This window comes from Camarhynchus parvulus, chromosome 19 (genome assembly GCF_901933205.1).
Source record: "Camarhynchus parvulus chromosome 19, STF_HiC, whole genome shotgun sequence".
In the NCBI taxonomy this organism is placed as follows: domain Eukaryota; kingdom Metazoa; phylum Chordata; class Aves; order Passeriformes; family Thraupidae; genus Camarhynchus; species Camarhynchus parvulus.
Genome location: NC_044589.1, coordinates 7,642,742 through 7,665,871, shown reverse-complemented (window position 1 = coordinate 7,665,871; position 23,130 = coordinate 7,642,742). Strand labels below are relative to the sequence as shown.

The 23,130-nt window shown below is 49.1% G+C and overlaps 3 protein-coding genes across 5 annotated transcripts in view; 2 read left to right on the top strand and 1 right to left on the bottom strand.

Annotated features, from left to right (window-relative positions):
- The window catches only part of NCOR1 (nuclear receptor corepressor 1), a 55,881-nt gene extending 49,117 nt beyond the window's left edge, over positions 1-6,764 (top strand). For all 3 annotated transcript variants that reach the window (XM_030962423.1, XM_030962420.1, XM_030962421.1), the window contains exons 41-47: positions 14-237; positions 659-796; positions 1,848-1,990; positions 2,530-2,583; positions 2,847-3,068; positions 3,348-3,530; positions 3,709-6,764. In XM_030962423.1, coding sequence (XP_030818283.1) covers positions 14-237; positions 659-796; positions 1,848-1,990; positions 2,530-2,583; positions 2,847-3,068; positions 3,348-3,530; positions 3,709-3,896 — 1,152 coding nt within the window. In that variant the 3' untranslated portion in view covers positions 3,897-6,764. The remainder of the gene's footprint in view (positions 1-13; positions 238-658; positions 797-1,847; positions 1,991-2,529; positions 2,584-2,846; positions 3,069-3,347; positions 3,531-3,708) is intronic.
- Positions 6,765-7,644: 880 nt separating this feature from the next.
- TTC19 (tetratricopeptide repeat domain 19) lies at positions 7,645-11,040 on the bottom strand. Its single transcript, XM_030962424.1, is given in 11 exon segments — positions 7,645-7,951; positions 8,405-8,567; positions 8,842-8,996; positions 9,171-9,265; positions 9,398-9,459; positions 9,668-9,724; positions 10,264-10,302; positions 10,409-10,519; positions 10,707-10,780; positions 10,848-10,929; positions 10,931-11,040. Coding segments are annotated over 11 exon segments (1,080 nt in total). The 5' UTR covers positions 11,039-11,040; the 3' UTR covers positions 7,645-7,817.
- A 63-nt stretch (positions 11,041-11,103) lies between these two features.
- Positions 11,104-21,207, top strand: ZSWIM7 (zinc finger SWIM-type containing 7). The gene is made up of 6 exons (XM_030962892.1): positions 11,104-11,224; positions 11,671-11,770; positions 13,814-13,835; positions 16,156-16,258; positions 20,446-20,550; positions 20,942-21,207. Exons 2-6 carry the CDS (start codon positions 11,692-11,694, stop codon positions 21,056-21,058), a joined length of 426 nt encoding a protein of 141 aa, XP_030818752.1. The 5' UTR covers positions 11,104-11,224; positions 11,671-11,691; the 3' UTR covers positions 21,059-21,207.
- Positions 21,208-23,130: the final 1,923 nt, after the last annotated feature.

The following is a 23,130-nucleotide window of genomic DNA, read 5'->3' as shown; positions in this document are numbered from 1 at the left end:
TGGTGACATCCAGCAAATTATCACACAAGACTTTGCTAGAAACCAAGCAGCTTCTCAGGCCTCTTTGCAGCCTCCCACCACTACATTCCAGAATTCCAGCCCTGCTCCAGCTCCTGCTTCTGGCCGGGCAAAGACCTCGAGCCGCTACAGCCCCGAGGCGCAGCCACAGCCCGTGCACCACCAGCGGCCAGGGGCCAGAGTGTCCCCTGAGAACCTCTCTGACAAGGCCAGGGGAAGGTAATCCACGCATTCAGTCTAACTGCAAGTTTAATTGATGCCCAGATATGATATTGATATAAAATAGTGCAGTAATCTTGGTGGAGATTGGAAGTATAGGTGCCTTTTGATCTTATTTTTAGGCAAAGTCTGTGTCCTACTCTTTCACCAATTACTTGGCTCCATAACATAACTTATAGCTGTTTTCCCTTTGCTACTTATCTTAATTTCTAGTCTTTAGTCTGAAAACATTTAATAACCTAAAATTTACCAGAGTTGTTATGGACAATGCATTGTCATCTTTTTAAGATCACCAAGCTTACTAAAGCATGTAACATGTAACTACACGTAAGCAGTTATGTAGGAACTGTAAAATTACATGAGTTAACTACTGCTGTACATGCATTGAGAGTAATTATCTGTCTCTGAATCGTGGATGTAGGCCTGGAAAATCTCCAGAGAGGAGTCATGTCCCCTCAGAGCCCTACGAGCCAATCTCGCCACCTCAGGTCCCGCTTGTACATGAGAAACAGGAAAATGTTCTTTTGCTTTCCCAAAGAACTGAGCCTACTGAACAGAGGTAGGTGTAAAACTGACTTTTAAAAACATAATTCTGAATCTTTATGCTGCAAACTGTGCCTTTATTAAAGAGCAATTCAACTGACCTTCCTCTGGTGCCACAGGCCAGTTGTTAATCACTGTCAATCCTTCTGCACTAACATCCAAAACTTGCAATTTGGGAGGTGCTTTGGGAAGGCTGAGGGAAAGGTCACATGTTGGTGCTCTGTCTTAAGTTTCTTGGTGCAAGCAGAGTGTTCTGTGTCACATCTGAGAGAACGTTAGAGTGAAACTCCTCATGGTTGCCAGTTCTGTAAAACTGAAGTGAGTTTTGAGAAAGGTCACAGATTTTATTAAATCATTCACTCTTCTCCTGCCTGGTTGGATTCCTGGTGGAGAGGGGAGGAACCCAGGCTTCCAGTACTTGTGGTGCTGGAGCAGTTAATCACTTGAAATATCACTAAGCTAAGGAGGTTCCAGGAGGAGTGAAATGGGGTGTCCATGCATGGGCAGCCCTGTCCCAGTCTGTCAGATCTGCACCACAAAACTGCACAGAACCTTCATGGGCTCCCTGGCAGTGCTGGTGTCTGCAAATGTGTGGGAAATGCACACTGGAGTGGGTGCTCCTGTATTTGCCCTGCTGAGGAAGGAAGAGCACCCAAAGTACTGATTTAAGCCTCATGCTCATGAAACTGGTTCTAATTTTATTGGGGTTTTTCACTGCAGTTGCTGCAGGGCTGTCACAGTCCATGATGGATGTTAGGTAGATGCAAAGGGATTGCCAGGAACATGGCAGGGGATATTGCACTTTTTAGAAATTTAAGCATCTTGGGCTAGGAAATCTAGATTGTTTTTTACTTCATTTTTGCATTATTTTTTAATTTATGTATGAACTTGTTTTGTTTTTTAATTCAAGCTTATTTGTCAGATTGCTGCTGCTTAAGCAAACTCAGTTATTATTGAGCCCCCCAGTGTTCATATGACTGTTGGTGGTTTCTGCCTGACTGCTTTTGGGAAGATTTAAATGTGCATCTTACAAGTTCTGTCTCTCTGACACGTGTTGGTCTTGGCAGGACTGACTCTCGCTCTCCAGGCAGTATCAGTTACCTGCCTTCGTTTTTCACCAAACTTGAGAACACTTCACCAATGGTAAAATCCAAGAAACAGGAGATATTTCGAAAGCTGAACTCATCTGGTGGAGGTGACTCTGACATGGGTATGCAGGACTTGCCTTTTCACTCAATTTTTCCAGCTTAAGCTTCATGTGACTTCCACCTGCAGATGTCCTGACCTAAATATGATCAAATAATACAAATTAATATAAATCTATTAATATAAAACACATATCATAATTTATGACCATAGAACTAGAAGGTTAGATTTTTTTTTATATACTGTTGTATGTAGGACTGTCGCATCATTTTAACACTTAATTTAAGAGGTGAAAACCACATAATTAATGAGAGAGTTGCTAAAACCTGACATTATTCTAACTAACTGTGTCTATAATTTGCTTTTTATCAATACTACACATTTTCCTATTTGGAAAGGTGTTTTCAGACTAAATAGTTTGTGGTTTCTTGGCCTTTATGATTATGTCTCTTAAACAGCATTTTAATATAATTCTAGTAATGAACACTGACATTGTGGAATATGATACTAGAGCTTTTTTTTTTTGTGCAGTAGGGCTACTGCTGATCACTTAGGGATCATCAGTACTGAAAAATTTAGTGAAATGTTGTGTTTTAATTGCAGCAACTGCTCAGCCAGGGACTGAAATATTCAATTTGCCAGCAGTCACTACCTCAGGTAAGTTCTTCGATAAAAGAAACAACATATGTTCCAGAAAAATGTAATGTCTTTAATATCTTCAATTTATACTCTTTGGGGAGTTCAGTAAAAGAGGGAAATGGTGCAGATTTAAAAGCTAATATTCTACATGAAAACTTATTTCCTGCATCATAAGGCAAAGCAAAATGGCCAAATCTTTCCCCACACCCCTTTGTAATTTCTCCGAGATACACTTTTTACTTCTCTTCCCACCTTTCCCTGTGTTTTCTCTTCTCTCCCAGGTGCAGTCAGTTCTAGGGGTCACTCCTTTGCAGATCCTGCCAGTAATCTGGGTCTGGAAGACATTATTAGGAAAGCACTGATGGGGAACTTTGATGACAAGAGTGAGGAGCACGGGGTGGTCATGTCCCAGCCTCTCGCCGTGGCTCCGGGCAGCTCCGGGGCCGCGGTACCGGCGACTAACGAGACACGGAGGGAAGAAGCCAATCCATCTCCAAATTCAGGTATTGCAGCTCCCAAATGTCCCAGGGCCTCAAGGAAAATAAATAAATCAAGCATTTGAATAATGTGGTATCACTGAAAATCACTGTCTTTCCTCTGTAATTGGCAGAGGTGGTGTTTGCATTTATCGTCCTGGCTTTTCCAGGAACGCTGATGGAACAGGAAAAGGAGAACAGGGTGTATTGGATACCTAAAGCTTCTCAGTACTACCTGATAATTTCTAGAAACAAACACACAGAGGCTAAAATGTGGTTGGTGATATCTGTCCCTTCTGTTGCCAGGTGGGGCAGTCAGCAAGCAGAAGCTCATTGGCAAGTCAAACAGTAGGAAGTCAAAGTCTCCAATTCCTGGGCAGGGATATTTGGGAACTGAAAGACCTTCTTCTGTCTCATCTGTACATTCAGAAGGGGACTACCACAGACAGACTCCAGTGTGGGCCTGGGAAGACAGGCCTTCATCAACAGGTGAGGAAGGGGCTTCTTTCAGAGGTGTTTGCAGTCTCAGATGTTGCACTGTAACGCTGGATATTGGCCAGAAGCTCCCAGCATTGGGGGTTTTCTGCAGTGGATTTTCTGCTAATTGTCACAACCCGGGCCAACACAGATCTCTCAGAACAGCTCATGTTTTTGCCTTTTGATGCAGGTTCCACCCAGTTTCCATACAACCCTCTGACCATGAGGATGCTGAGCAGCACCCCCCCGACCTCCATCGCCTGTGCCCCTCCATCCATGAGCCAAGCAACCACTCACCCACAGAACAGGATCTGGGAGCGAGAGCCTGCACCACTGCTTTCAGCACAATATGAGACTCTGTCTGACAGTGATGACTGAACTATGCAGATTTTTTTTTTTTTTAATTTGCGGGTCAAAAAAAGAAATCTATTTTTGACTTGAGCCCACAGAGACTTTCCAAGAGAGCAAGGGCCACACAATGAAGAATTGCTGGAGAGTCCGTGAAATGCCTTCTGCACAGGCTGTGTGTGTTGGAGGATTGTGGTCGAGAAGGTTGACTTACTAAAGATAAATATGTAAAGAGTTTTTAAAAATGTGGACTATTCCTGCTCTACATCTATTTGTAAAGAAAACCATAATGTCTTTTAAATCATTCTTCTGTAAATAGAGAGTACTTTTTGCAGTGTTTTTTCCCTTGCTATAGTATCTGGTGTACTTATGTTCAAATCATTGCCTAAACTTTGGGGGTCATTTTGTAATTTTTTTTAAGCATTTTCTCCAGTGTAGAATACTCTTCATAACCCTAGCCTCCCTCTCAGCCTAACCTAACCAGAACCCCAACCTCCCAACCATCATTGCCCATTTAATGCCGTGCCACTTCCTGCAGGCATTGTGCTTTTATATAATTTTTTTTTTCCCTAGACACACTTTCTCAGTGGTGTTCAAGCTCTTGTGAAAATGTTGATTTTTAAGACTGACCCCTTAGTGAATTCTGTACATTAACATAACTCCAGTTTGCTGGAATAAGATGATATATTTCTTTGGGATTTGAAATTCTGCCACATTGTAAATTTTTGGTGCAGTTGGTTTTATTTAGCAACACTGCAGAAATATTATTGCATGGGTATGTTATGGTTCATTTTTAAAAGGTTAAAGAAACAAAAAAAGAACAGCTTCTGGAGGCATACCTCACTGTTATGCACACTGGGAATTTTAACTGTGCCCTAAAAGCCTATTCTTAGTGTTCTCTGTTTCTGCATTGTATGCAGTCAAAACAGGTAACTAAATTTTACTGTCATATTTAACCACAGCAAATGGCTTTTCTGAACAGAGGCTCTGGGTGGGTTGATAAATCCTTTAAGAAGAAAAAGCTCCACATCCCAAGTTTAAATAAAACAAAGTGCTTTTATAGAATAATTGAGCAACACACGAGTCAACTACTTGGCTTCTGTTACAACCAGTTTGAAATAGGTACTGTGATTTTTTTTCCTTCCTCCAATCTGATTTAAAAATCTTTATGTAATAATTATTTTGAAGTCTGCGTCCCAGTCCCTGTCCCTCTAAGCAAGCCTTTGGTGGAAATCCTTACAAATGCTTGGCTTAACTCCTGAAGTGTGCAATACTTGTTAGGGTGATTTTTATTTTTAAATTGTATATGGTACTAGGAGAGTCTCCTGAATCGTTCATCTATCAATGCTTGCTATGATGTGCTTGTAGCTCATGTACACATCCATCCATCTGGGCAGTGATGGCACAGGCTGTCCTGACATCCATCTCCAAAAGCATCTTCATTTTATGCTGCACTGACCTCAGGAAGTGAATTCACATCTTCTGGGGTAGAAGGACTGATTCACAGATAGCACTGAGCTGGGGGGTGGCGTGGTCTGTCAGATTCCAAACTGCTTTTGCATCTCATTGATCAACAGGGTCTTTGCCTTGGAGTTATTTCCAGTGAGAAATATTTTGGGTTTTGCTGTATTTGTGATGCGTTGTATGGAAGGTGTAATGCAGTGTGTAACCTCGAGTCCTGTGAGCTCTGCAGCCCAGGGACTGCCATGGTCCACTTACAAACAGGAAGAAGCACAGAACTATTTATCAATAGCAAATTTATTTTCGGTCCTTTAAGGAAAGCCTTTTTGCCCCAAGTGTGGGAAAAAAAATTCCAAAGGAACTCATTTGGAAACTTGACACTGTTGAAAATACACAACTATTTTGCTACTTTTTTTAAACACTGCATCCCAGTAGATCCGTTGGCAGTCTTAAATCTCCTTGCAGTCTTTCTCTGAGAAAGATTTCTCTCACCCTCCCCTTCTTTACCCTTCTGGCTTGAAGCAGTGAAGTTTTCATCCTGTTTGTAGACCTGTGCTCTTACTTTAACTTTCTTTTTTGGTTCCCACAGCAACATATACTGGAAAATGAGTTGATCTGCCCTTTTTGTAGATTTAAATTTCGAGTGGAGAGTTATATTCCATTCTTAAACTCACTTGTTCTCACTTTCTTAGTGTAACAAATACAATGTGAAAGAGGCATGTACAGACAAATGTCTTTGCTACCTGTACAGTAAGTATAGCATGTTCATTGCAAAGCTTCATGTTACTGCTGCAGCAGCAGCAAGATATCCAAAGTAGGATAGTCACAATCTCCTAAGATACAGTTTGAGTGGCATTTGCACATAAAATGTTGCTGCTTTTTTTTTGTTTGTTATCCGAGTTTTAACTTCTCCAGTGTAAAAACCTCTCCAGAGCCTAAGTTAGGGTTTACCACAATTCCAGTAATCTTCAAGTATGGAATTACATCTGCCCTGTTTCAAACAGGAAGGTGTTTGTAAGTCATGTTTACAAAGTGTAGTTTACTACAAATTTTTACCTGATTTCTGATCAGTGCTTTCACAATGCTTTCATCTTGATATGGTTCGTGATTCTGATATGAAATCATTTAAGACTTGAAAAACCCATGCATCATAATTTCCACACAATGTCTTCACTAGACAGTGACTTCTGGATTCAGACCAATCAATAAAGGGGATCAGTTCTCCACTTGCTCTTCCTGTGTCTCCCTTTTGTTTTGCAGCATCAGGCAAGACCCTGCTCCCAGGGTGCTGCAGGCTTCCAGGTGACACTGCTGCCCTCCAAGCTCTGCTGCTTCAAACCCCAAACCCAGCACTTGAGGGAAGGTTGGCTCTAATGTGCCAGAGCCTTTCTGTCAGTACAACCCTATTTTTATTTCCTAGCTTGCTGAGAACAAAGCTCTGTATGTGACTGAAGTTTTCCAGCTTCAATGAACTTCTGCTCTAGAAAACCTGTGTGCCTCCTCTTAGCTCAGAGATGAAGCTGCTACTGTAAGTAAATTAATAATGATGTAATTACATTGAGGGTTGTACCAACCAGCTGCAGTTCTGACAACTGAGAGGTTAAAATAGTGACAGAATTAGTTCTACTATCCTAACTAAATATGGATTTGGTGATTTCTGGTTTAATTCTCCTCTTTCTTTAACATCAGGCTTCCTGGCAGGGCAGAACTGAGAAATTCTGAGAAATTTCTGTTGAGAAATTCAAAGCAGCTGTTGATACTTGTTTCACATGAAGGCACGTAGCTGACAAAGCTCAGTTTGTACACAGCATCTTTTCCAACAGGAAGCCTCAGCATTCAAGCACTGACCTATCCAAGAGAGAAGACAACTCTGGCACTCCATGTGCTAACAGCCTCACCCCTCCTCTGAGAGGACAACTATCTTTGGATAAAAGAAGAAATGAAAAGAAATTAAGGAATATGTTGATCTTCAGGCAAGCTGTTGGCCCAGGACAGGGAGCTGCAGCTGTGTTGCAGGGCAGGTACAGCCTGGGAGATGCTCTGCTGCAGTTCAAACACACTGAACTGCAGCACTGCTAAAAGTACAGCCCCTGTACTTCTGTGGTAAAGAGTGAGACAATTCCTGCCTGTTCCTTTTCAAGATTTGCTCTGGGACAGCCATGTTTTGAACCTGAACACTTGTGTGGGCAGGCAGGAGTAACAAACTGACACTAACACACTATTAATACCAGACCAGACTTGCACTTAAGCAGCCAAAATTAAATCACTTAGCACAGTAGGTCAGTCAAACCACAGACTACACCACAAATTCACACAGTTAAGATTTCACACCTTTATTTTGGGCTGTTAGGCAGTGGCAGCCCTTCCTCTTGAGCAGTGCTGAAACTCTTCATTGCTGTTTCTCTGGAGAGACAAGCTGCTCCCAGGCTGCCTGTGCTGAGCAACCCTCACTGCCTTCAGTCACCTCAAGGTTGGACCCTGTGCCCAAACTTATTTGGAGCCCTTTCTCCTCTTGGCCAGCTCAGCCAGTTCCTCCTGGATATGCTGGACAGAAGCAGCATCTCCCTTCTGCTGTGCCTGCTTGAGAGCTTCTTTGTACACTTGTTTTGCTTGCAGGAAATCTTCTGTAGCAAGAGGGAAAAGAGGCTTGGCTACCCAGTTTCATCACCCATTTTCAGAGCCCCCTCCTGATGCTCATCATATGCAAAGGACAAGGACTGCTTGGAACACATTAAGATCTAGGGAGGCTCAGAAAACATCCTGCCAGGTTGCCAACTCTGAGAGCTGGAGAGCAGCAGTGATGATGGGACCTGGTGCTGCTTCAGCATTAAAATCTCACAGAAACAAATCTCATGCATGTCTTCTGTCCTTTTGGAAAAGTTACAGGACACAAAGGACATGGGAAACAAGATCCCCTGGAAACCTTTTGGGACAGTTTGTGAAATCAGTTCAAAGTCAGACCTACTGCTTAAACTAAAACTACCCCAAACCAGCACTGTAGTTCAGCCCTACAACACAGATCCAGATCTCTGCAGCCAGCACCAGCTCAGTGCCAGGCTGGGCACGTATTCACTGACCTTTGTGCATGAGGATTGCTGCCAGGTTGTTGAGCACCATGTGCTCCTCGGGGTGCTGTGTGTCCCGTGCCAGCTCTGCTGCCCTCCTGCTGTAGGCCAGCGCCTCCTCGTAGCATCCCTGAGCGTCCAGCACCATGGCCAGGTCACTCAGCAGCACCACACTCTGCACCAGGAGGGAAAAGGGAAGCTTGTGGAGCACTCTGGGGCAGCACAAGCACCACATTCATCCCCTGCCACACCAGTTAAAGAAGTATTTCCCAGAGAAGTATTCAGTAAGGAAGTGTCCTGTATTTCTGTGTTTGCATGCTTGTCCTTCCTGGCAGGAAAACAGCTTCAGGTAGTGGTGATGTCTGATGGCAGCAGAGCTGCTCCAAGGCTGCCTCATTCCCTCCAGATCAGCCTTTCCTTGCCTGAAGCCCTACTGCTGTACAAATCACCTGTGGATGTCTCTCTCCCTGAACATCACTTGATATCTGCAGAGCCTTCTCATACATTTTCTGTGCTGCTGGGAGCTCGTTGATGTTCAGGAGGTAGCGGCCGTAGGAGTCCAGGCTCATCCCAAGCAGGAGCTGGGTGTTGGCCTTTTCTTCAGCTGCAAACAGAGAGGAGTGAGGTGATCACTGCCACAGGATCCAGCATCCGTCCCACCACAGCAGGAAACTCAGGCAGTAGGAAGAGAATGGATTGACATGAAGATGGTGCTTAGGAATACAGAAATAACATCAAGGACAGGGAAATGGAGAAAAGATGAGACAAAGCTGCCCACCTGATACGACATCCTCAGGCAAGTCCTTCTGCTTGGCAATCTTCTCCTCTAAGGTCAGGATGCAGAACTGGTAGCCAGCTACAGCTAATTTGTGCCTGCAAAGTGCAAAGCAAAGCTCCTTCTGTTCCTGAAGGATCCCTCATTGAAGATCCTCTGCTTGGCCACCCCAGCAGCACTGTAAAGCAAGCTCAGGTGAAAGCAGGTGACATCTCCAGCTGGGAACTCACTGTTTCTGAGCAGCGTAGATACTGGCCAGCTTGAGGGACACCTCAAGGACAGCGTTGTCATCCTGCCAGGAGGACACACAATGCAACTGTTACTCTTCTTGTACCTCCACAACAGAAACATTACTTTGTCAGAGAGTTTAGACCTTAAAAATCCCCATCTTGTTGCCTCCAGTGCTGCCATCCATTAAATATTGCCAATTTCCAGTAAGAGGCATTACAGCACAAGAAATAAAGAGAAGGGTACCACTGGGAGCCTGTTTCAGAACATACCTCCTTTGTGTCCCCTGCAAGCATATAGCTCATCGTTGCTTTGTAGAGCTTTTCTGCCTGCAACAAGAATTTTGAAGAGGATACTGAGAAATGATGGCATTTAAAACAAAACAGAGGCAAACTACATAGAGGGACCTGGCTCAAACTTGTTGCATTTACACTACACCAAGAGCAGTTTGAAGTGAAAGGCTGACCAGAGCCCAGTGGGACTGAACCAGTGGCTCCTTTCAGTTTCTCCTTGAGCACTGCAGCAGCAGCCAGGCCTTTACCCTGTCTGTGATCTCAGGGCTTTCCCAGATTCTCCTTGGAGGAGCCACCTCTGTGCTCAACTGCAGCATTTCACAGAAAGAAGTGTTCCTTCTCCTGCACACCATGTTGGAGCTGAAAATTTACCTCTGAGCATCTATCTTAACCTGGTGTGCTCATGGGACTGCAGTCCTGAGTTAGATCATTCTGTTAGATCATTCTGCTTTGCACTGGGACATTTCTGCCCCAGAGCTCTGAGTCTGCAGCTTCTGCCAGCACCCCACACCTTTGACATCGTGCACAAGATGTCAACATCTAAAAATTCATTGGGAAAACCCAGAGTTGCTCACATTTTCCAGCTGTCCCTGCATGTAGGCCACGTTCCCCATCTGGAAGAGACAGACAGTGCTCAAGGCCCACCGAGGTGACACGGATGAGCCTCAGCCGCTTTTCTTTCTCCCTCGGGCCCCGCTGTGCCCCGAGCCCGGCTCTCACCATGCTGTAGGTGTAGATGATGGCCTGCCTGTTCTCCTGCTGGTGTGCCCGCCGCAGGGCCTGGTGCAGGAGCTGCTCGGCCTCGGCCAGCTCCCCCTTCATGGCGCTCAGCTGCGGGGGCAGCAGGATCGGTCAGCGCCGGCAGCGCCCGCACAGCGCCCGACAGCGCCCGCACAGCGCCCGCAGCGCCCGCACAGCGCCGACGGTGCCCGCAGAGCCCGCGCAGCGCCCGCGCAGAGCCGGCAGTGCCCGCAGCGCTGGCAGAGCCCGCACAGAGCCAGCAGTGCCCGCGCCTCACCTTGGCTCTCTTCAGCAGCAGGACGATGGCGTCCTCGCCGTCCTCCTCGGCGTCCCGCGGGAACAGGGAGAGCCCTGCGGGGACAGCGCCGTGGGTGCCCGGTGCCGGTTCCGCGCCGCCCGTGCCCGCCGCCCCTCTCACCTCCCAGGAAGGCCAGCGCAGCGCCGGCCGGCCGTGCCCAGCGCGGCCGCGGCCGCCCTGCGGTGCCGGTGCCGCTGTCCCCCGCGGTGTCCCCGGTGTGCCCCTGTCCAGGCGGGCCGGGGCAGGGCGGGGCAGCGCCGGGGGCACAGCCGGGACAGCCCCCGCGGCAGCGCGCCCGCCACCGCCGCCATCCCCTGCGGGCCCTTTAAGAGCGCGCGCGCCGCGCGTGACGTCAGCAAGGGCACGGGGCGGTGTCGTGACGTCACTCCCGGAGCGGGACTGGGAACTGGAGCTGGATCGGGATCGGGATCGGGATCGGGACCGGGAGCAGCCCCGCGAGCGGGGCAGGAGCGGGTCCCGCCGCTCTGCCCGCCCTGGTGAGCAGCGCCCGCAGCGCCCTGGCCGTGCCGGGCTCCTCAGGACGCGGAGCGGGGGACAGAGATGGGGAAAGGGCGGGAGCAGCGCCCGGGAAGGGCTGAGGGAGCCGGGGCAGCAGAGGGGGATCTGATCCGTGTGTGTGAGTACCTGCGGAGGGTGCCGGCGGCTGCACCGGCCTCTGCTCGTCCACAGGAACGTGAGGGGCATCCTGTGGGCAGCGAGCCGTGCTTCCCACGGGACCTGCCCGTGTGGGGGCATCCCGGAGACACCCGTGACTCTGTGGGGAATCCCCTTCCCAGAACGTGTAAAAAAAAAAACATTTTAGGAGTTGTTTTAAAACACCTTAAAGCATGCCATTCCTTGATCGGGATGGGGTGCCCAGCTAACCCCCCTGATGCTCAGTGTCCACGGTGAGCCCACAGATTTCCCACTGTCTCGTTTGCAGGGATGATCCCGTGCCTGTGGGATGGACGGCAGCACCTTGCCAGCAGTGGCAGAAGAGCTCCTGAGAGAGATCAAAAAGGCTTTTCAGGAGACCTCGCAGGGTATGTGGAGGATGCCAGCAGGAGTGGCCGGGCACTGTCACTGTCACGGGGCCTGTCACACCCCGGGCTTCACAGCTGGCCTGCAATAGAAGAAGTAGCAGTTAATAGAAGAAATAACAATTGATGATTTTCGAGTATGTCAATAACAAAGAAGAAGACAAAGCCATTAGTATAAAAACAGATTAAAAAAGATGCTTGAAAATTTTTGTAAGCTAAACTACGTGCGTAAGTAAATGTGTATACGTGCCTTATTAAATTTCTGTAAAACTTTTGGTAATGCTATTAACACGAATTACTTGGCACTACTAGATATAATAAGTTATTGTAATGTAGTTAATAACTTAAAATTATGCTTTTTAAAGAGTATATAAGCTAGAAAACATGCAGAATAAAACTTTTTTATTTTAAACTAATCACGCAGCGCTGATGAGGGCCCCGTGCCTCCCCTTTCCCGCCTGCCCCTGCTGTCTCAGGGACCTTGATGTCCCTTTTTGTGACAACAGAAGCACAGATAATGAGGAGCAGCCCCTCCTCCAAGTCAACTTCAAAAACCACACCACTCTGGACTCTTTATAATGTGACTTATGGGTTCTGCTGCTTCTTAGAGCTCCTGGTGCACATGGTCACACCTGAGGGATGATAAAGTAATGCTCCAGGCAGGAATTCTGCTGTGCCCTCTGCTCTGCTGGTTCTACAGACTCGCCAATCCCAAAACTGGGCTTGGAAAGGGGAATTTCCCAAAGGCGTGTCCTGGCTGACCGGCAGGGGGGGCGTGCTGCTGATCCCAGGGACAGGAACAACTTCCCAGGGCTTCAGTGCAAGGAGCACCAGCCAGCACTGAAATCCCGGCCAGTTCCAGCAGCTAGTTCAGAATAATTACCTTTGCTGGATCTGTGCTGAGAGAATATCAGTGTTTGTGTTTACTGGATGAGCTGCACAGAATGGCTCTTCCCAAGGAAAGGGTCTGCTGAAGGAATATTTTTAACTGCACAAAAGCCAAACCAATAAGAATTCAGATAAATCTGTCTTGAGCACTCTGTGGGAGTGAGGAATGGGCAGAGTCTTCATGTCTAAACTGTCAGAGTGACCCCAGTGACAGCTTTTTGGCACACTTGCACTATGGCTCCTGTCAGGTTAGAGTACATCCAAAATCTACATGTGACTTTTAAAAGAGCTTTACAAATCCTGTTGTAAACTAAGCAAAAAGAGAAGTTCACATCCCTTTAAAAATGTCCTTCTTACAGCAGCAGAGTGGTACTAAAGCACACATTGAGACAGGGCTGATTGATCCCTTTGCAGAATTAAACTCAAATAAAGCTGGAAAATTCAAACCAACAGTGCAGGTCATAGAGAGTGTTTTCAATTGTCGGAAGAAAATTATTTTAAAGTCAAGAACCCAGATCTTCCAGTGGGATATGGAGACAGAGTACACTGTGTCCCCTGGGTGATAACAGAAAGATCAGAGTGGACAAGCAGAGCCTGAGCTGTCAGCTGCAACAAACACAATTTGCTGGAGCCTAACTTTCCATCCTAAGGAGAAGTTCCAATAAATGGAGACACAATGTTTCAGTGGGCTGCAGTAAAAGCCATAAACCAGTGGCGCCCTGCAAGACTGTGCTGGGAAAAGAACAACATTTCTAAAGTTGTGAGGCCTGAGTTCTCAACTCATGCCAGGAGAGTTTCAGGGAAAACTATATACAGATATATTTTTAACCAGCTTCTTAAAGTGACAGAGTAAGATGCTGAGGCCTCCTGCCTTTTATTGGGTGCTTTTAAAAGTAGGATGTCATAAAAGAAAGTACATTTGGGCTTCTGCTTTTCTTTTTAAAATGAATCCCTGTGATTATGATTGCTGTGCTTGGTAAATGCCTCAGCACTGCCATCATGGATCATTTTCCTGCTCCTTGTTGCTTTTTTGGTGGCTAGAGAGAGTGTTGAGAGCTCTGCAGTCCTGTGTGGCCTCTGGGGGTACCTTGGGGGGACAGTGACCTCCCTGTGATGTGAAATTCTGCGAAATCATGTTTCCTTTTCTTTCTGTTGCAGTCCCTGATGACCTGCTGCTGGGGTGAGTGTCTTCTGCTTCAGTTCCTGCCCCTGTCCTGCTGAAGGGCACTTGGTGGTCAGCTCTCATCCTGGTTTGTTTGACCCAGTGCTGCTGAAACACAGAAATGCTGGTGCCTTTGGTGGTAGTGTAAATGAAGGTTCTGAAGGGCTTTTTCCCAGAGATTCACAAAACTATCTCTGTATCACTGCATCTCCTGAGATGACTTGCTCCAGTTTAAACCCAGGATATTTAACCTGAGCTCTGGGTCCGGCCTCAGCTCTGGAAGGAGTTTGCTGTGGGAGTGGGTTGTGTTCCAGGGTGATTCATCCCTCTGCCTTCCTGCCCCTGTGAGCACCCTGAGCTCACTCCTGCTCTTTGAGTCATGGGCACGTGTGATGGAGAGGGAGAGGTGTCCTGAGCATCACCCTGCTCAAGGGAAATGTTAACTTGGAGACTCAGAGTTTTCTTCTGTTTGGGGGCGGTCTCAGGTCAGCTTTGTCACCCTGTGAATGCTTTAATCATTGCCAGCAGTGACCTAAGAGATCCAAGTTTCACAACTTGAGCCCTCAGCAGTTGGTGTTGAAGGTGGAGAAGGGGCATTGTGACAGTGAAAGAAACTTTTCAGATTCATCTTTAACCTTGTGCTCCTGCCTGCTGGGGGATGAGATCACCGGGAGCCCTCCAGGCCTTGGTGCCTTTGTGTTGAAGTTATCTGACACACCACCTGTGCTAGGTGGGCTGCCTCCCTCTCCCGGGACCACAGTGGCCTTTGAAAGGTGGGATCAGATTTAAAAGCTTTTCTTTCCTTCTCCTCAGAAAAGAAAAGAGGAGAGAAATTCCCTTGTTAAGTTTAATAATGGTGGTAACTCTTGGCAGCCAGATTTCCATCAATTCCCTGCATCCAGCAGCTCAGAAGTATTCTGATTTAATTTTCCAGTCTCTTCCAAATCTCCAAAGTCCTTGAATTTCCTGTGGGCATTTCCTGTTGAAGTGATCAAATTATATACACAAGAAAAGAATTCCCTAGATTTGAAAAGAGTTCCTGAAACTCACTGAACTCAGCCCCCTTATAGTCCCAAACCTAATCATGAAGGAATGAATTACGTTAAATGTTCCCCACCCACCTCCTCAGATGGAGCCAGCCCTTCTTGCCTTGGGTTTGTGCAAGTTTTGGTCTTCCTGGAATCTGTCTGTCTGCTTGGCTGCTTATCAGTCAGCTTGACTCAGCCTTGCTGGGGCTCTGCCTTGCTCTGTCCTCCCTGGACTTGGAAACTTTCCCCTTTCTCTTGGTCTCCTGCTCGTGTTTGGTGCTATCTCTTCATCACTGCTGATTTCCTTGTTGTTTACCCTTGGAACCAATCTAGACTACACAGATTTTTCTCAGCTGGTGAAAGGTCTGTAAAGTTAACTGAGTTGCCCCTGAGCTCTTTGGAAACACTCAGAGCAGCTGGATTTACTGGTCTAGAATGACTTTGGAGCCCCTGAGCTGTCTGGACAATGGGCTGAAGGTGCAGATGTCCATATTTAACACACACCTTATCCTAAACCCCTGCACAGCAGCAGCACGAGACAAAATCCCCCTTTGGGATGTGCAGTGATCTCCATCCCAGGCACTCCCTCAGCCATAAATGCTGTGCATCCCTGAAAGGGAAAGGGTTTTTAGGGAGACTGGAGGGACATGAGGCATGTGCTGCCCCTGGGTGTTTATCTGAAATAACTTGGCTGTCTCTGAGCCCTGCTCCTAGCTGGGTCACAGATGTAAAACTGATGCTATCTGGTGTCTCCATGTGCATGGAGTCACTTGAGTAATTCCTGATGTTCTCCAGCTTCCTCCTGATGCAGTTTGGTGGGTAGAGAAAAGATCATTTATCCCTCAGTTGTGGCTGTGATGGAGGAGATGTGATCACTACAAAATGATTCACTCATTCCCCAGGGTGTGAACTGATCTCCAGGGGATGAGGAAGGAGCCCCAGTTCCTGTTGCTCCAGGAGCTGTGGATCCCCCTTGCTCTCCCCTTTCCCCAGGGAGCTGTGTGCTCCATGCCTGGAGGTGGGATTCAGGGCCAGCTGATCAGTCCAGGCAGCACATCCAGCATCAATCCAGCCTGGCTGTAGAGTTGAGGTGTCCCAGAGCCCCTTTTGCCCTGAGCACCCCAAGTCTGGCTCTGTGTGCTCCACTGAAATCCCTGGTTGTTCCTTTGTGCTCGTGGGACATTTCCAGTTGCTGCAGCAAGGAAAAATGTCTTTCCTTTGCAATGGGCTCCTTCAGGGCTGCCTCTGTGCCCTGAGCTGAGCCAGAAGGTCTCCCTTTGTGCTCTAACTAGAGACACATTCTCTTCCAGGCTGAAGTTCATTTTTGGCCCATCTGCAGTCCCAGCTCTGGATTTGGTGGATCAGCGTTCTGTCACCCGGCTCAGGTCCCCCAGTGGAAGGATTCTCTACCAGGTACAGGCTTCTCTTTGCTCTTCCTTTCTGATGGTTTCCAGCTGGCACCTGAGACAGTGTTTTCCTGACTTGCAGAGCATGGATAAACACAGGGAGGACACCAGGGTTTTACAAACTCCTGAGGTGACACTGGAGAGCAGCAGCCACGGGCTGGAATTAGAGCAGCACAGTTCAGAACCATTTTCCCTGTGGCTCCCAGCCAGCCAGAGACAATTTATGTGTTTGTGGGCATCACAGCCAGGAGGAAGTTTTCCAGGGATTGCTAATTTTGCTTTATTACTCCCATCCTATCCAGCAGAGGAAGTTCTTCCTCTTGACCTGTTGTACTCAACTCGTCATTATCTGCCTTCACTTTGTTTCTTTCCTGTCGTGACCTCTGCTTGGCAGGAGATCTCTGCTGCCTGGGAGGGAGCAGCGCAGGCCAAACCCATGGGTTTCACTCTGGTTCAGTGTAGCCAAGGCTGTGAATCACAGAAACATCCCCATGAAGTGGCATTTTGGGGAGAAGAGCTCACCTCAGCCCTGAGATCAATTACAGCACAGGGTGGGAGTGAGGTGAGGAGCCACTGGTACTCCATTCTCACCTTTCTGTACCGTGCACAATTCCTTGTTCTGTGGTCCCCCAGCACTGGTGGTGTCTCTTTTGGGACAATCTGTCCATGCTGTGAGCCATTGACCAGCTGCATCCAGCCCATGGCTGAGCATTAGGACCCTGTGCCCCAAAGATTTTGGTCAAAAAGCACCAATTCCTTCTCCTCAGCACTCCCAACCCTCAGATAGCACAGCCTCTCCAGGGCTGGGCCTGGTTCTGTGCTTTCACACACCAGAGAAAGGGGAATGTCTTTGCTCAGTGCTGCAGCACCCAAGAGGAACATTTCCAAGTATCCTCTCTGCCAAGGACCTTTTCTCCTCCCCTGGAGGTGCTTTGGAGTCCTGTAGGGTGAGAAAGGGGCTGTGAAGTCAGGCCTGGTGCTGGCACAAACCCTTCTCATGCGTTCAGAGCTTGCCCTGCTTGGTTTGCACGTGGAGCCTTTATCACTTCTGGGGCCATGGAGAGGACACAGCCCCTCCAGAGGGACATGAATCATAACCAGGGCTCCAGAACAGCCTTGGATTGCAGTTGAGGGCTTGCCTGTGGATGTTGGGTAAAGTCAAGGAAGCTTCCAGCACCCTTAGGCAGCAGCTGCCTCTCTGATTAACTGAATGCTCAAAGGCTTTCCCTTTTTTACTGCTGCTTGTCTGAAAATGCCACTGGGCAGAGAATGGTCACATTCTCCTTGCAGAGCTTTGTCAGGCCCTGCCAGCTAAGGCAGAGCTTTGCTGGGCATCAATTAATAATCTGATATTAATGAAGGGCTCAGTTGGTGCACACTGAAAAGGAACAAGTGTCAGAACTCTCCTGGCTCTGCAGGGACAGGGAGCCTCTGGTTTCCCTGTGGAGAAGGAACCCCTGGCCAGGAGGGTCAGGGAGTTAATGCAGGACAAAGCTCCAGGAAGGAGATTCCTGTGTGCCTCCAGCTGCATTCCTCTTCTCTGGAGCTTGATTGCTGATGAGTTCATTAACAGAGGAATCTGAAGAGATATTTTCTCTGGGGGTGTGAGGTTGGTGCCATTGTGAAATTCTCCCTCATCACAGCTGTCTGAGATGCAGAAACAAAGAGCAGAGTCTGCCCCGGGGCTGGAGCAGTGACAGGAACACATCTGGGGTCATAGAAACCCGACCCTGGGTGGGACAGTGCACTGCAGCCACTGGCTCTTCATTCCTGTGCAGGAATGTGTGGGAATGTCCCCCAGCCTGCTCCTGGAGAGAGGGGCATCCCTGGCTGCCTGGACACTGCACAGCCATCCCTGCTAATCATCCCCCTCAAAGTCAGCCCTGCCATTTGCACCCAGATGTGGTTCAGCTGGAATGTGAGGTGCTGCTTCCACTTGCAGCTGCCCCTGGAGAGCTCTTTGAGGCCGTGGGGCTGGTTCTGCTGTGAAACTCCTTTGGGTCATTACAGCCAAATCTGAGCTGCTGATAGTTCCCTATCAGCCAGCACATCTCAGGTCCTGCCTCAGGGGGGAAGGCTCTGCTCAGACAGGCCCTGTAGTGTGGGCCGCCCTTGCCCTGAGGAGCTGGGCTGGGAGAAGAAGGAGCCCTCAGTCAAATGAGAGCTGTGATGTGTCCCTTAATGCCCTTGTGTTTAACAGGAGTAGCACTGATGGAGTGTCCCTGGCTGGGTGCCTCAGAGCTGAAATCATCCCAGGATAGCTTGGATGACACCTGCCCTGCTGAGCTCAGGGGTAAATCCTGCCTGCTGCAGGGATGGTGCTGGAGCTGTGCTGGGTGTGGCAGTGCTGGCCTGGCAGCGTTTGGGGCTCCCTTGAGCTCTGCCCAAGTGGCAGAGATGCTGAGCTGTGGCAGTGAAGGAGGGCAGAGCTTCAGCCCTGCCAGCTGGCACCTGCACTGCTCACATCCTGCATTTTCACTTCTTTTTTATTTTGTCTTTTTTCATCCATTTCCCAGAACTGTGTGGCAGATGCCCCACGGTGACGGGTTTGAGCAGCAGGCCCTGGCACAGGCTGTGGTGCTGTCTGTCCGTCTGTCTGTCCCTGTGCTGGTGCCTCAGCTGAGCCCCCTGTGCCCCCACACGCTGGCAGGGACACCTCCAGGAGGATTTTTCCTCCTTGAGGCCCAGGGATGAGGACAGCAGAAGGAAATTTCAGCTCAGGGCCAGGGGAGCACCCCAGTGCTTGGCAGGGCTGCAGCTGGCCAGGAACAGAGGCACCTTTTTCTCCCAGTATTTGGATTTTAGATTCTGCTTTATTAGGCAGAGACTGTGTTCCTGCCATCTAGGTCAGGATGGGGGAATGCTGAGCTCAGCCCAAATGTGGCAGTGTCTGTCTGTGGCTCCCCCCCTCCCCAAAGAAAAACACTTCTGAAGGAAAGGCACCATCAGAATCCTTCATCTTGGAAAAAGCAATCAAAGGGGCTGCAGGAAAACAAACTTATCATAAGTGAAACAAACTCAGCCTGCTGTAAAAGGAGGACCCAGGGTAAAGGCCAGACTGAAAAAGAAAAAAAAAAAAAAAGGAATTTGAATTTTGTGTCCTGGATCTGCTGGGAGTGAGGGGGACTTGGAGGCATTGGCATTTCTGGGTGTTCCCTGTTGGGCAGAGGGCGCAGGGGGAGCTCCAGGGGACAGGGGAAGGTTCCACTTGGAAGTGCAGCTTTGCACAGGGAGGGACAATGTTCCTCTGGAGGGGCTTGGGATGCCAGGGATGTCCTGGAGGGGAGCAGCACTCTGCAGAGCTCCACTGCCTTTTCACTTTTTGTGTTTATCTTTGGATTTGGGGGTGTGTGTGCCACAAACCCAGCCACATGGAGACGGCTGGGCCCCCTGCAAGTGTGTTCTGCTCCTGCAGATCCTTCCCGTAGGTTGGGCCCTTAAAGCCGTTTCCTAAAAGCTATTTTCCAGTCTTGAGGAGCTCAAAACAGAAATAATAATCCCCAGGCTGTCCTGCAGTCAGCTCCAGCAGCTCACAGATTGCTCCATGCTGGAAAAAAATGCTTTTCTCACCTGTTTGCTCAGGCTGGTGCCTCAGCACCAGCCTTGCAGGGAACAGCATGTGGGAAAAGCAGGCAGTGCTGTTCCCAAAGCAGAGATGGAGCAGGGAGGCTTCTCTGGAGACTTCAGCTTTGTTTATTCAGGCAGATCTGGATTCCAGTAGCTGCAGCTGGTTCTGAGAGCAGAACAGCCTTCAGTGGCTGGGAAAGGAGAGGCCTCCCTGCAAGGGCTCAGTGCTGCTCTCTCCTGTCCCCAGCCCGTGGTGGCCCTGGGGTCACACCTGTGACAAGAGTCTCTGTCATTTCCACCTGTGAGCCTGCCAGGGCTGGGGGGAGCTCACAGGAGGGGCTGGCACTCGGTGGGAGCTCGGGGAGTGGAGCCACCACCCCTCTCCTGGTCCCTGGGGCTGGATCTGCTGCAGGCACAGCTACAGGACACCCTCCCCTGCAGGGAGAGGAGCTCGTAGGGACCGCGAGAAACCTGAGGAGCTTCAAGCTCGGGTGGGTCACTGCAGTGCCTGGGGACACTTCTGTGCTGTGACATCTCCCCTCACTGCTGGGGCAGTGCACACCCAGCCTGAGTCACAGAAATTAAAGTGAATCCTGACCCCTGAGTCCTCCTCTGCCTCTGTTGCAGGTCCTTGGCAGCTCAGGCAAACTCTACACCTGCTACAGCTCCTGCCACTTCTGCACCTGCCCTGCCTTTGGGTTTTCTGTGTTGCAGAAGAGTGAGAGCCTTCTGGTGAGTTCTGTGCCTCAGCCTGGGGCTGCCATGGGCAGGGGACAAGGCTCTGCCCTGCCCCTTGAACCCCAAATTTCCCCCCAAACACGAGTGGAGCTGGCCATGCAGGCTGAGCCTGACCACTGTGTGACCTCTGGGAGCCCCAGAGTTTGGGTGCAGGGTGCAGGGAGGGCTTTAGGTGGTCAGCAGTGGTGGGGAGGGCACCAGGAGCTGTGTGCCAGCTCCCTGCATGGCACTGTGCTGGTGGTGGCAGAGCTGGGGACACTGAGCACCACCTGTGCCAGGAGGGAGCCACGTTCCTGGGGGGCTGAGCACTGCACTGAACACATTTTGGCCAGGATGGATTCCTGAGCCTGGCACTCCAGCCTTGCTCCTGCTCTTAACTTTGCAGTGCAAACACCTCCTGGCTGTCTACCTCAGCCAGGCCTTGGGAGCCTGCCAGGAGCTGGCTGTGTCTGAGGAGCAGCTCACAAACATCCTCCTGGCTGAGGAAGAGGATGAAGGATGAAGAATTTGGATCACTCCTAGCTGTGTAACTGGCATTTTTAATATCTACAAGGCTGTCAAATGCTCATTGAGGCTGGTAGAGCTCTTCCTGTGCTGCAGCCAAGTGTGACATTAATTAGCAGCCTGGCACTGATAAATTAATTAATTAGGCCTGTGTTGACTTCAGTTTTATTTATTTATGCTGGTTTTGGGATTTCTGAAGATGTTTGAGCCAATCTGTAATGATTGTGATGTGGGGATGCAAACAGTCCTGCAGGTCTCAGTGATGCACAGATTAAAGAGCTGCTGTGGCTCTTTGCAGGGGGCAGCTCAGAGCAATTTCTGATTTTCCAGTGGCAAACCTGGTCCAGGGACTTGGGCAGGGACCCCTCAGCACCCTGAGACTGGTGACAGCTCTGTGCCTCCACTGGAACAGGATCTTTGGAAGCATCAATGTGGTTGTTGTGCTTTAAATCAAACATTTTCAGACACACTGAGCACCTCCAGGCTGCTTCCCTGGGAGCCAGCTGGGATTCCCTGTCCATGCTCTGTGCTCCCTGAGGGCACTGTGGCCTCTCCTGCTGCATCAACCACCAGAAATAATGGGGCACAGGCTGTGCCAGGTGCTGTGGGTGGTAAATGAAGCATTTTGGATGAAAATAACAGTTCCTGCAAATACGGAATCTCAGCAACATGAGGAGAACACTTCCATCCATGTACAGCAGAGCAGGGACAGCTCCATGGCCACAGCTGCACTGGCTACAGAAAGTTCCTCTGCTGCTTTTGCTTCACATTTTTATGAGAAATGAGCTTTTTATTGAGGGGGGCAAGGGAGGTGTCCTATTTTTATTTTGCCTTGCAATATGTTTGGCTCAGATCCACAAAGGCATTTCCTGTGCCCAGTGGCCATGGCCTGGGCCAGAGTTAATGCCTGACAGCCCAAAGGCACAGCTGGACTAAGGATGCTCCAATCCAGCTGCAGGAATTCTGGCTCATGGGAAGGGAGCAGTGGTGGATGCTGAGCTGCACTGGAAGGTCTCACATGTGCACAAATGTTCTGGGACCTTCTCTCTGGGTGTTACAGCACTGAGAGTTTCACTCTGCTGCTGCTGTGAGAGTTTGGGGCAGTTTCAGGCAGCCAAAGGCAGAGATTCCATCCTTTGTTGTGAGGATAAATGTGGCTTGCAACCACTTGGCAACACTGCCAGGGCTGCAGGTGAAACCCTGCTGCTTTCCAGCCCTGATTAACAGCAGGAACAGGGCCAAAGATAACGCAGAAGGGAAGGGATGGAGGCAGGAGAGAGGCAGGCCCTGCCCTGATGGCAGGAGGTGGCCCTGGCTCAGCTGGGCCCTGGCCAAGGCAGGTGCAGCAAAGCTGAGTGGGGCTGGTAAAGGAGGAGCACCTGGGGCAGGGCCTGCTCAGATCTGAGACACTGAGCTGAAGCTAAATTTGGACATTGTAGAAACCCTGCAAAGCCATTCAGAGCTCTCTGGTGATTTCACCCAGCTCTGGGGCTGAGCTGCTCCAGTGGCAGTGAAATCCAGCACTCCCAGGGAACCATTCCCTGTGCATGGTGGGCCCAGAGTCATTCCTGCAGCTGCTGCCTGCAGCTCTTGCCAGCTGGCACAGGAGATGCTGCAGGAACAAGATTTCTTCAGCTTTTCAATTGATTTTACACCATATTTGTCATTATATATGCCAGAGAAATGAAACTCCTGGGGTCTTGTACCCCACTTTTAGTGCAACAGAATTTTAAAAAAATATAGATTTGATTTCTGTATGATTCAAGTACAATTTTTCAGGGATAAAAATATGAAAATTACTATTAGGGAAAAAAAAGCATTCACAGCTTCTGGGGGTTACAGGGCTGCAGAGGTGTCCCAGCCAGACCGAGCTTTAGGAGTCAGGGAGCTGCAGCATCCACCTCTCACAGCTAAAACCTGCCCTTGTGGAGGCTCTGCAAGGCTGGCAGAGCAAAAACCCAATTGTGGGGCTCGTGTCCCCAAGGCAGGGTGACATTGGCCTTGGTGGCTGTGGTTCAGAGCAGCCAGGACCATTGGGGCACTTCTGCCTCCTGCACTTTGATAGCTGCA